Source organism: Microtus ochrogaster, unplaced genomic scaffold, assembly GCF_000317375.1.
Source record: "Microtus ochrogaster isolate Prairie Vole_2 unplaced genomic scaffold, MicOch1.0 UNK74, whole genome shotgun sequence".
Classification (NCBI taxonomy): Eukaryota; Metazoa; Chordata; class Mammalia; order Rodentia; family Cricetidae; genus Microtus; species Microtus ochrogaster.
Genome location: NW_004949172.1, coordinates 443,505 through 456,046, shown reverse-complemented (window position 1 = coordinate 456,046; position 12,542 = coordinate 443,505). Strand labels below are relative to the sequence as shown.

Genomic DNA, 12,542 nt, shown 5'->3' with positions numbered 1-12,542 from the left:
ATCTTGGCCTAAACTCAAACTACAGTCCGTGGATTGGTTTCAGGGCACAGCTGCCATGAGTCTCGGGAGCCGCGGGCGGCCCCGACAGCGACCCGGGGATCGGGGCCTCATGCAGCCACCCTCTCTTTCCAAGCGCCGCCTGATACCGCGAGTGCGGCTCCTGCCTCTGCTGCTGTTTGCTCTGGCCCTGGGCTTGGCTTTCTACATCGTCTGGAACGCCTGGCACCCTGGGGTTCAGGAGCTGTCACGGAACCGAGATCTGCGGGTGAGGTCTGGCTGGGACCCGGACACCGTCGTTCCTTCATTTCCTTTCGTATAGACTTTCACGTTAACGTGGTTGTATGGCCCTTGCCTCTGGTGCCATCTCTTTTTCCATCATTTGAACCCATGTCCCTTTCCAACAGACTAAGGCTTCAGGCTTGTTTTGTAATAGCACTTTCTGAATATGAAGGGTCAGTATAGCAACACTGGTAGATCTGAGTTCTACGCCCCAAGCCATCTATTTAGAAGAGTCTCCACCCGGTTTTCGTTTTTCCCGTCAGAACTGCAGTAAGATGAACCAGATTTGCTTTGAACACTTTTTCCTAATCTAGGGTATATCTATCCTTCAAGTTTTTGATGCATCGCCAAGAAGAGTCAGGGATTCTAGGGGGGCAACGTCGCCCCTGAAAGGGTGGGAATGGGGTTGTCTTCATTTTTCTTTTCCCCATCTCATTTCCCTACCAAGGCCGCGCTGATTGGAAGCCTTCCAGAAGCCAAGCTGCGGAGGGTGGTAGGGCAGCTGGATCCGCAGCGTCTCTGGGGAACTTTCCTGCGTCCCCTGTTGGTTGTGCGACCCCCGGGTAGTCCTGGCAATCTCCAAGTGAGAAAGGTAAAGAGTCTTATTTCCAATCCCTAAACTCCTTTCCCCAACCTTCCAGGAAATGGAACTCAGGCATCTAAGATCCCGGAACAGCCAGGAGGCAGTTCCCAAACTATACAACTCCCTCCCACCAAACGCTTGCTTGATATTAGGTACAGCAATGTATTGTCTAGTGAGGTCGGAAGTAATATGATCTCCGCTATACAAATGGGGAAATTGAGGCCCAGGGGATATTCTATTGAAGTTAGAATTCAAGCTTGGCTTCAGAGTGGGTGATGAAGCATTGTTTTAGATATTGTACTTAGGATCCATCTTAGTTGGCATAGTTTTCTTAACTTCTCTGGGACTCAGTTTCCTCATCTGCAGAATGGGGACATTCACTCACATTGTTGACTTCATAGGGATCCTAGAACAGACTTGGCACATAGTGAGAGTCTTTTAAGAGGAAGTCAGAGCATGTCTCAACAGGAGAGCACTTGCTCAGAATTCACCATTGTGAGGTGGGGGTGTGGCTCAGTTGGTAGAAGACTGCTGTAGTGTCCACCAGTGTAGGGCTGTGGCTGTGTAAGCGGCTTGCAGGAAACCCTCGGTCCAACCTCAGCACCATGGAGAGAGGCAGACAGACGGGGGGGGGGGGGGAGGAGAGAGAATGAGGGAGGGAAGGAGGGAGAGAGAAGAGAGAGATGAGAGAGAGAGAGAGAGAGAGAGAGAGAGAGAGAGAGAGAGAGAGAACACTGTCTGAGCTGGTTGTGGTGATGGCCTGGGTCTAAAATCCTTCCAGGAAGCAGAAGCATGATCTGGGGTTCTAGACCAGCCTCAGTTACACAACAAGTATGTAGCCTGGACTACGTAGTGAGCCATAAATTTTGTTAGTAGCTGGGTGGTGGTGGTGCACACCTTCAATTCCGGTACTTGGCAAACAGAAGTAGTCAGATCTCTATGAGTTTGAGGCCAGCCTGGAGTATAAAGTGAGTTCCAGGACAAGCTCCAGAGCTACACAGCTACACAGAGAAACTCTGTCTCAGAAAACCAAAAGAAAAAAAAAGCAAAGAAAAAGAAGGGGGAAAAACGTGTGGTTACCCCCCATCTGGCACGCAGCTGTTCCTCAGCAGAAGCGTTTGTTAAGGGAAACTTAACCCAAAGTGGGACTTTCTAGCCACCCAGACTGCTCTGCGTGGCTCCAGTCACAAGACCCTTCTCCCCACCTTCTCCCCAGTCCCTGTCCACCCTCCTACCTCTCTCTTGCCACTAGTTCCTGGAGGCCACGTTGCGGTCCCTGTCAGCAGGCTGGCATGTGGAACTGGACCCTTTCACAGCTTCAACACCCTTGGGGCCACTGGACTTCGGGAACGTGGTGGCCACGCTTGACCCGGGAGCTGCCCGGCACCTCACCCTTGCCTGCCATTATGACTCTAAGTTCTTCCCTCCTGGGTCACCCCCCTTTGTGGGGGCCACAGATTCAGCTGTTCCCTGTGCCCTGCTTCTGGAGCTAGTCCAGGCCTTCGATGTGATGCTGAGCAGAGTCAAGCAGCAGGTGAGAGTGGGGGAGGGTTGCCTGTCCCTAGCCCACATCCTCCCTTGCTTCTATCATTTTATCTGAGATAGGGTTTCATTAGAATGGATCCCAAGCTAGCCTTGAACTCAGCCATTCTTCTGCATCACCCTTCTAAGCAGTGAGGTGGCAGGTGGCCACATACCCCACTGTCACCCTTGTTTTCTCCAACCCCCACTGATATCTTTGTTTTCCAACATATGAATTGAGACACAAGGATTCCCACCCCCACCAGGTCTCACGTAGGCCACACTAGCATCGAACTCAATAATGAATTTAAATTTCTGCTCCTCTTGCTTCCACCTCCTGAGTGCTGGCATTACAGTCATACATGCATGGCCTAGTTGGGGTTTCTATTGCTGTGAAGAGACACTATGACCACGGCAACTCTTATAAAGGAAAACATTTAAATTTTCTGTAATTGCAGAAAACTGGCTTACAGTTTCAGAGACTTAGTCCCTTATCATCATGGCAGGTGACACGGTGGCATGTAGGTAGATAGGCACTGGAGAAGGAGCTGAGAGTTCTACATCTTGATCTGCAGGCAACAGGAAGTGAAGTATGTACTACAGTGAGTGTAGTTGGAGCACAGGAGACCTCAAAGCCCACCTCACAGTGACACACTTCCTTCAGCAAGGCCATACCTATCCCAACAAAGCCACACCTCCACTCCCCATTAGGCCATTTTCTTTCAAACCACGCTGGGGCACCAGGACTGGGGCATTGCTATGCTAGGTCTGACTCTGTTTGGGGGACTTTGGTTAGGAAAGCAGTGGATGCTTTATGCACCACTTAATTAGCCAGACTAGTAGGCGCATGGAGGACGGTGGTGCTGAGTGTGATTAGGCTCAGGAGCTTCAGAAGAGAAGAATATAATATGTGCCTACAGATTGTTCTTGTGATATGTTGGTGAAGAATGTGGCTGCTTTTTGCCCTTGTCCAAAGAGTCTGCCCTAGGCTAAAGTGAAGAGTTTTAGATTAATTCCACTGGCAGAGGAAATCTCAAAACAGCCCAGTATAGATTCTGTTGTGTGGTTACTCCTGTTGACTCTCAGGAAGATTTATAATGAAAAGGAGCAAGCTGAGCAAGTAAAAATACAAAATGTACAGATTGAGGAGAAAGGGGGGACCAGGAAATGGTGGAATGGAACTAATTCCTGTATTCAAGGAGATAAACAGATTAAGAAATACAATAAGTGGAGTGAAATGGTTTGGTCCCTTTTCTCAGTGAGGCATTCTCATCTTGCTTGCTCTGCATCTGGCTGGTAACTGTCGCTACCTTTCCTTATCCCTGAATTCTCCTAGTCTGGTTGCCCTGCCTATACGCCTGCCTGACTACTGCCCAATAAGTGTTTTATTAAACTAATACAAGTGACAAATCTTTACAGGGCACAAAAGCATTATCCCACAGCAAGAGTGGGGACCTCAGGGGAAACTGTCGCCCAGTTAAGTTTCCAACTTGTGAGAAGGAATTAAAGAACAGTTTAGGTCCAGGTATGATGGTGCACATCTTTAATCCCAGAACTCTGGAGGCAGAGGCAGGCAGATCTCTGAGTTTGAGGCCAGCCTGGTTTACAGAGTGAGTATCAGGACAGCCAAGCTTAGGCAGTGAAGGAAACCATTGAAAACAGAAAGCTGGTGAAGATGTAACTAAACAAGGGGGCCATGTCCCAGCACCAGCAAGCAGCAGAACTTGGCAGCTTCAGCCACATGGTTCTGGCTTTAGAGTCAAGAATAGAAGGAAAGTGCTAGAGAACTTTCCTCTGGGACCAAGGAAAGCTGCTGAGGCCAGGCATGTGTCAGGGGCATTCCTGCATGGAGGCCTAGAGATGCCATTGTGTGAAGCTGTGAAATTAAAGCCTGATTGCCTTAGAGATCCCAACATGTTAGAGATGCCAGAGCTGCGGGACACCTGCCAAGGGGAGCTGCTAACAGAAGGTAGAACCAGCCTGGGAGAAAGAACTGTGGTACAGTCAACAAAACTGAAAGGGCTGGAGCTCTGAAGAGCGCTTTGATATCTGACATGGTGATGGTGAAGAGTTTAGAGCTTGCCCAGGATTTTGGTCTTGTTTTGGTCCAGTATTTCTTCCCTATATTCCCTTCCCTATGTTTTAGAATGGTAATGTATAGCCTGTGCCATTATACGTTGGAAGTATGTGATCAGCTTTTTGATTTTGATTTTGAAGGATTACGGTTAAGAGATTGCATGAATCTCAGAAGAGAGTTTGAGCTTTAGATTTTTAAATACATTTGAGACTGTTATAATACGGACTTTTGAAATTGGACTGAATGCATTTTTGCAATATGATTATGGCTACAAGCCTTTGGGGGGTCAAGGAGTGGAATGTGGTGGTTTGAAAGAAAATGGTCCCCCAAGCGCGGCAGTATTAGGTGTGGCTTTGGAGTGTAGGTATGACATTGTTGGAGGAAGTGTGTCACTGTGGAGGTGGACTTTGAGGTTTGCTATACTCAGGATCCTCTGCTGCCTGCCGATCAACATGTAGAACTCTCAGCTCCTTCTCCAATACCATGTCCGCCTGCACTCCACCATGTTTCTCACCATGACAATAATGAACTTAACCTCTGAACTGTAAGCCAGCCTAAATGAAATGTTTTTCCTTTCATTTCAAAGAGTTGCCGTGGACATGGTGTCTCTTCACAGCAATAGAAACTCTAACTAAGACAATGCAACAATGTACCACCATGTCTTCTTTATGCTTTATGTATTCATGGATGCTCAGTAAGTCCTCTGTCGACTGAGCTACAACCCCAGCCTGCCACAGGGATCTTTCTATGTCCTAAATGGCAGATCCTGCCCTTCTGTGTCCAGAAATCCCCCCATCCCATTCTAACTATAAGCAGAGTCCTGAGGGGTCTATGGGAGGCATACTGTTGCCCTCCCCGCCGCCCCCGTCCTTCCCTAACTCTAAGCAGAGTCACTTTGTTGGTCTAGTAGTTTTTGTTTCTTCATTACTCCACAGTAGCCACACCCTTTCTGTGTCCCTCCAATCTACAGACTTCATTTTCACCTCATTAGCATTTGCTGTTTGCCCTGCACAGATCATGTTTTTCTCAGATAAACCCCCTCCCCAGGGCTCTCTAACAGTCTTTTTTGTTTTTTACAAAGAAACCTTTCAAGCCGGGTGATGGTGGCGCATGCCTTTAATCCCAGCACTCGGGAGGCAGAGGCAGGCGGATCTCTGTGAGTTCGAGACCAGCCTGGTCTACAGAGCTAGTTCCAGGACAGGCTCCAAAGCCACAGAGAAACCCTGTCTCAAAAAACCAAAAAAAAAAAAAAAAAAAAAAAAAAAAAAAAAAAAAAAAAAAAAAAAAAAAAAAAACCAAAGAAACCTCCTTTCAGACTACCTCCAAATATCTTCCTGTCACCGCCCATGCCTTATGGCACTGACGACCCATTTTCTATAGTCACAGCGCTTTCCGTGACCGTATGGACCTGGCTTCTTTTTGATATGTCTCACTGAGTCAGAGTAAAGTCGGACATCAGTAGAATCTGTGGAATGAATGAAAGCACAAACTTTATTTTATTTCTCCCTCAAAGCCCTTCTCTGGCTCCCCAGTACTCCTGTGATATAACAAAGCCAGAAATCTGTGGATCTTGCTAACTCTTCTGGTCTCCTGTCAAACCCCTCTGGCCCCAGCTTTGGTCCAGGCTGTCCCCTTGCCTGAGAACACTGTTCCCTCTTTGCCGGGCCAACTCTCACCTACTCACCCTCAGTGCAAGCATCCCTGCCTGATAGACCCAGTGGCCCCTCTAAACCAGATCACCCTGCAGCCAGCCTCCTAGGCCCTCAGAAACTAGATCTTGGAAGCATTTGTCCCAGTCCCAGTCTTGCTTCATTGTACAGTTATTCCCTTGTGGGTGGGTCTGTCTGTCTAGCCCAACTGCGCTTACGTAATAACAACAAGAGCTGGTTCATTCGGTTCTTACAGACCTGGATTCAAATGTGATCCTGTGAATAGGACTATTACCACCATTCATAGATGAAGAACTTGAGCTAACCCCAGTGGCACAGGCCTATAATCCCAGCTCCTCCAGACGTGGAGGCCTGAGGAGCAGAAGTTCAAGGCCAGCTAGGGCTACAGAGTACTCTCAAGGGTAACCTAGGAAATTTGGTGAAACTCTATCTCAAAAAGTAATGAGAGGGCTGGGGGTGTAGCTTAGTGGCACAGTGCATCTCCAGCAAATGGGTATCCCTAGAGCCATTCCCTAGCAGCGCAAAAACAAAACAAAACAAAAAACAGCCATTATGCTGCACACCTGTAATCCTAGATAGGGAATCAAGAGGGATGGACGTTTTAGGCCAGCTTGGGCTATATTGGACTATCAAAACAAAACAAAGCTACCATATCTAACAGCCACTTAAAAGCATGGATTTGAACCCTCCTGACTCAACTTGTGACTTCTGTCACCACATTGCATAAACGAGAACACTTGATTTGTCCCATCCCAGCTGTGCAAATAGGCAGGTCATGTGGGTGGACCAATGCCAAGGGTTGGCAGTGATTTGGTTGCTTGTTTCCACAGGCAGCACCAGTGACCCTACAGCTGCTCTTCTTGGATGGGGAGGAGGCGCTGAAGGAGTGGGGACCACGGGACTCCCTTTATGGCTCCCGGCACTTAGCTCAGATCATGGAGTCTATACCACACAGCCCTGGCCCCACTAGGATCCAGGCTATTGTAAGATCCATCCCTCTGGGCTCTGGAGGAGGAGGCAGGGAGTGGGGAAGGAGGGTAGGGTCAGTAGCATCGGACAGATTAAGCAGCCTCCAGTCCTGGACTCCTTCCCCCAGGAACTCTTTGTCCTTCTTGATCTTCTGGGAGCGCCCAGTCCAATCTTCTTCAGTCACTTCCCCCGCACAGCCCGCTGGTTCCAACGACTAAGGAGCATTGGTAAGGAGGGTAGGCCAAGGCCGGGGTAGGCTGAGCACCTGACCTCTGTGTACTCATTCAGTCTTCCCCCCCTAGCCCTGGGCTGAGAAATGAGGACAAAAACAAACTTATCTGTGAAAGTTGAGTGTAGTGACTGTGAGACTAGCCTGGTTTCAAACCCTGGGTCTGCCTGGGCAAGACACTTCATCTCTTGATCCTCCTGCCTCTGCCATCCGAGTACTAGGATTAAAGGCATGCGCACCACTGCCCGGCAAACCTCTATTTCTTAGATATAAAATAAGTATGGTGATAATGCTGACGAGCATAGTTGTGAACTGGTCCTCATGGTGGTGCATGCCCGATATCTCAACACTTGCAAGGAGACTGCAAGTTGAACGCTATCCTGGGCTACATAGTGAGTTCCATGTTAGAAGAAGCTGCCTGGTGGTGTCCACCTGTATCCCAGCACTTGGAAGGCTGGAGCAAGAGGATTGTGAATTCTAGGCAAGTCTGTATCAGCCTATATTGGTGGTGCATGCAGCACTTGGGAGGTAGCTGTAGGGCCGGAGGATAAAGGGTCATCCTCAGCTGCACACAGAGTTTGAGGCCAGCACACAGGTACGTGAAAGCCTCTCTCTAAAAAAATGTCAAAATGAATAAATAATTAAAAAACTAGGGACATTGGGGTCAGCAACATGGCTCAATGGGTAAAGGTGCCTCAAAAACTGGCAGCCAGAATCAATTCCCAGAACCCATGTAAAGGTGGAGGAAGAAAACTGACTCCACAGAGTTGTCCTCTGACCTCTACACGCACACCCTCCCAGTCACACAGAGACAAAGAAGAAATGAAGGAATAGAGACATCTACTTCCGAGGCAGAAGGAATAAATAAGACTAGGAGAAGGAAATTGCCATGAAAAGAAACACGGTGCTGGAGAGATGGCTCACCAGTTAGCAGCATGTGCCTATCCAGAGGACCTGGGTCCCAGCACCCACATGGGAGCTCCCAAGTGTAACTCCAGTTCTAGAGGATCTGATGACCTTCTTTGGCCTCCAGAGGCACTACATGCACGTGGTGCACACATATATACACTGGTTTTGGGGGGATATCTCTGACTGCTGACTACTCTTGCTCTCTAATCCTGTCTCTCCAGAGAAGCGCCTTCACCGTCTGAACCTGCTGCAGTCTCATCCACAGGAAGTGATGTACTTCCAACCGGGAGAGCCCCCTGGCCCTGTGGAAGATGACCACATCCCCTTCCTCCGCAGAGGTACTTGCTGGGGCCAGGGCTACAAGGAAGCCTCCTTCCCAGGGCTAGGGCCTGCTGGCAAGTGGTCAGCCTTGATTTCTTCATCTGTAAAGTGGAGAGAATGGGGGCATGAATATGCAAATAACACATCAAGGTTTGACTCAGAGCTGAGCCCAGTGCACAGCAAGCCACCGTGCTGCCTCTTGCATTATCCCATTTCTTCGCTGATTCCTTCAGTGAGTGCTTCTACAGATAGGTGTGGGGAGAGAGGAACTGGGTGTCCAATGGGCCGCAGATCACCTGTTTCTGTGCTTACACAGGGAAATATCCAAAGAGCAGGATCCTAATGAAATACAGGAGAGGTTCGCTGGATGGTGGCACACGCCTTTAATCCTGTGCTCAGGAGGCAGAGGCAGGTGAATCTCTGGAGTTTGAGGCCAGCCTGGTTCTACAGAACTAGCTCCAGGATAGCCAGATATACATAGAGAAACCCCGTTTCAAGAAACAAAAAAGGGTTAGAGAGATGGCTCAGTGGTTGAGAGCACTGGCTGCTCTTCCAGAGGTCCTGGGTTCAATTTCCAGCACCCTGTCCATAGCTCACAACTGTCTGTAACTCCTGCTTTGGGATTCCAACACCTTCACTTAGGCATGCATGCAGGCAAATCACCAATGTACATAAAATACAAATAAGTAATTAAAGCAACAGCAACAACAAAAAAACCAAAATCAACCAAACAAAAAATAAATAAAGACAGGGTCTCACTAGGAAGCTGACTGTCCTGGAACTCACTTTGTAGACCAGGCTGACCTTGAATTCACAGAGACCCACCGGCTTCTGCTTCCCAAGTGCTGAGATTAAAGATGTGCACCACCACGTCTGGCTCTAATTATTAAACAGTATGTATCCTCTCTCACATTTCAAATCATTTTTTGGAACTTGAGGATGTAACTCAGGGGTGGAGCACTTGCTTAGCATGCCCAAGGTCGAAAGTTGAGAAGTTTTTTGTTTGTTTTTTGTTTCTCAAGACAAGGTTTCTCATAGCTTTGGAGTCTGTCCTGGAACTAGCTCTTGTAGACGAGGCCTGCCTCTCCCTCCCAAGTGCTGGGATTAAAGGCATACTGCCCAGCAGGTTGAGAGGTTTATTTTATTTATTTGGTTTTTCGAGAGAGGGTTTCGCTGTAGCTTTGGAGTCTGTCCTGGAACTAGCTCTTGTAGACCAGGCTGGTCTTGAACTCACAGAGATCCGCCTGTTTCTGCCTTCCGAGTGCTGGGATAAAGGCGTGCACCACCACCACCTGGCTGGTTGAGAGGTTTTAAAGGGCTAGTCCTATCTTCCGTGTCTGTGGGTTGAGGGGGATGCTCTGTAGCAGCTGTCTGTGGGTTGCAGTTGGTGGCTAAATCTCCTGTCCCCTCCAGGGGTCCCCGTGCTCCACCTCATCGCCACGCCCTTCCCTGCTGTGTGGCACACACCTGCTGACACCGAGGCCAACCTTCACCCGCCCACTGTGAACAACCTGAGCCGCATCCTCGCCGTGTTCCTGGCTGAGTACCTGGGACTCTAGCCTACAGACTGATACCTTGGAAGGATCTTATACCGAGCTGGGGACATGACGGGCACCTTGAGCAGTGCAGGGTAGCCAGGCTCACCTCAGGTGTCTGCTACAACCATCTCAAGTTACTGCATTTCAAGGACATGCTAGGAACACTGAGGTTATGAGACTGTCAAAGGAACAGTTTTGGCTTCTGTCCTGAAGTAAATGGACTTGTCTGGAAGTTCCCAGGGACCAAATAATGTCATGGGCTGGCACCTGGACCAGCACCACCAACCAAACGAATCCTGTGTGGCTAATGTTTTATGTCAGTTCATTAGTCAGAATGGCAGCCTTGCTACTGCATGGACCCAGTTCTGTTCTGACGCTCACATGGGCATGGGCCTGAGGACAGCAATGAAGACTTGATGGGACTGAGCTTAGAGCTCCACGTTCTGCTTGACCCAGGGATTAAGGGGGAAGAAAGGCCACAGTTCCCACTGGGAAATGACATTCAATGAGTTTCCTCACTCAGAAGGTGAGATCTTCCTGGCTTAGAATGAAGTGGTTCTCGAAGTATCTCACAGTGGAACCCCTTTATGAGGAGGTATTTCAAATGAAGTTGCCTCAGATGATATTTTGGGAATACTGGGTTTGAGACTGGGAATGGATTGAACAGACTACACCCCCTAAATCCAGTCAACCCCAGAGCACCATTTCCTTTTGGAGAATAAGCTTGCCATGAAGGCACAACAGATCAATAGATCCGCCTGCCTCCACCTCCACTGGGATTAAAAGTACAAGTCACCATATCCAGCACTATTTTTAAGAAAAGGTTTGGGGCTGGAGAGATGGCTCAGTGGTTAAGAGCACTGACTGCTCTTCCAGAGGTCCTGAGTTCAATTCCCAGCAACCATATGGTGGCTCACAGCCATCTATAATGAGACCTGGTACCCCCTTCTGGCTTGCGGGCACATATGGAAGGAATGCTGTGCACATACTAAATAAATAAATAAATATTAAAAAACAAGAAAAGGTCTAACTGTATAGCTCTGATTTCCCTGGAACTGTGCAGTCTAAGATGGCCAAAAACTCACAACCCTCCTACCCAGTCCTGAGTGCTAGTATAACAGGTTTGTTTCTTCCTCGCTCTAGCCAGTCAAGAGTGGTTTACCGCCAGGCAGTGGTGGCGCACGCCTTTAATCCCAGCACTTGGGAGGCAGGGGCAGGCGGATCTCTGTGAGTTCGAGACCAGCCTGGTCTACAAGAGCTAGTTCCAGGACAGGCTTCAAAGCCACAGAGAAACCCTGTCTCGAAAAACCAAAAAAAACAAAAAAACAAAAGAAAAAACAAGAGTGGTTTACCAAGTCCATGTAAATAAACAGGCTTCCAAGACCCACCCCAAACCCAATGAACCAGGACCAATCGGAGGAGCTGGGACAAGAATAACAACAGAGTGTGTGTCTTGGAGTTCACTCACCTTTAATCTCACCACTCAGGAGGCAGAGACAGCTGGACCTCTGAGTTCAAGGCCAGCCCTATCCACAGAAAAACCGTCTAGATAAACGACCAAAACCCAAAATACAGAAATGTAATAAACATTTGTGGGAAGCCGGGCGATGGTGGCGCACACCTTTAATCCCAGCACTTGGGAGGCAGAGCCAGGTGGATCTCTGTGAGTTCGAGACCAGCCTGGTCTACAGAGCTAGTTCCAGGACAGGCTCCAAAGCCACAGAGAAACCCTGTGTTGAAAAAGCAAAAAAAACAAAAAACAAAAAACAAAAAAAATTTGTGGGAATCTCATCAACTGTATTTAGAGCACCTTATCATTAAGGCCAGTTTGGTGAATGCAGAGTTAGTTGCTTAGCAAACGTGCCTGAGGAAAACTGTAGGTGCTGGGAACCAGGTTGAAGGGCAGCTCAGTCACCTAGAACTTGCGAAGCCACCCTTTTATCTCAGTAAGATGGAGTGTTAATGAGGGTGTCATTGGTTTTCCTGGTGAACTGCAGACTTCATGGGAACCTGAACCATAACTCAGGACATTAGAGCCAAGTGTGATGACACAGTCCACTTAAGTAGGATTGGCAATTTAGTGAGACCCTATCTCAAAATGGGTTGAAAATATAGCTTAGCGCCTACAGCACCTCCCAGAATCCCCCAGTGAGGGGCTGGGGTGTGGCTCAGTGGTAGAGCCCCTGCCTAGAATCCCCCAGTGAGGGGCTGGGGTGTGGCTCAGTGGTAGAGCCCCTGCCTAGAGCCCCCCAGTGAGGGGATGGGGGTGTGGTTCAGTGGTTGAGCACTTTCCTAGCATGTGTGGTTCTGGGCTCCATCCTCAGCACCACACACACACACAGCACCAGACTATGTACATGAGGTGACGTGAAATGAATTTTATGGGCCTGTGAAAAGGCTTCAGTGGGTAGAAGTACTTGGTGTATGACTGATGACCTCAGCTTGA

General features: G+C 48.7%; 1 protein-coding gene across 1 annotated transcript; it reads left to right on the top strand.

Moving 5' to 3' along the window:
• Nucleotides 1–18: 18 nt before the first annotated feature.
• On the top strand, nt 19–11,105 carry Qpctl (glutaminyl-peptide cyclotransferase like). The gene is made up of 7 exons (XM_005370269.3): nt 19–265; nt 728–871; nt 2,115–2,396; nt 6,961–7,113; nt 7,227–7,326; nt 8,459–8,575; nt 9,972–11,105. Exons 1-7 carry the CDS (start codon nt 56–58, stop codon nt 10,115–10,117), a joined length of 1,152 nt encoding a protein of 383 aa, XP_005370326.1. The 5' UTR covers nt 19–55; the 3' UTR covers nt 10,118–11,105.
• Nucleotides 11,106–12,542: the final 1,437 nt, after the last annotated feature.

Coding starts and splice junctions, on each gene's coding strand:
- Qpctl (XM_005370269.3), top strand. CDS start 56: ATGAGTCTCGGGAGCCGCGGGCGGCCCCGACAGCGACCCGGGGATCGG. Junction 872..2,114: donor GCAATCTCCAAGTGAGAAAG/GTAAAGAGTCTT, acceptor TCTTGCCACTAG/TTCCTGGAGGCCACGTTGCG. Junction 8,576..9,971: donor CATCCCCTTCCTCCGCAGAG/GTACTTGCTGGG, acceptor TGTCCCCTCCAG/GGGTCCCCGTGCTCCACCTC.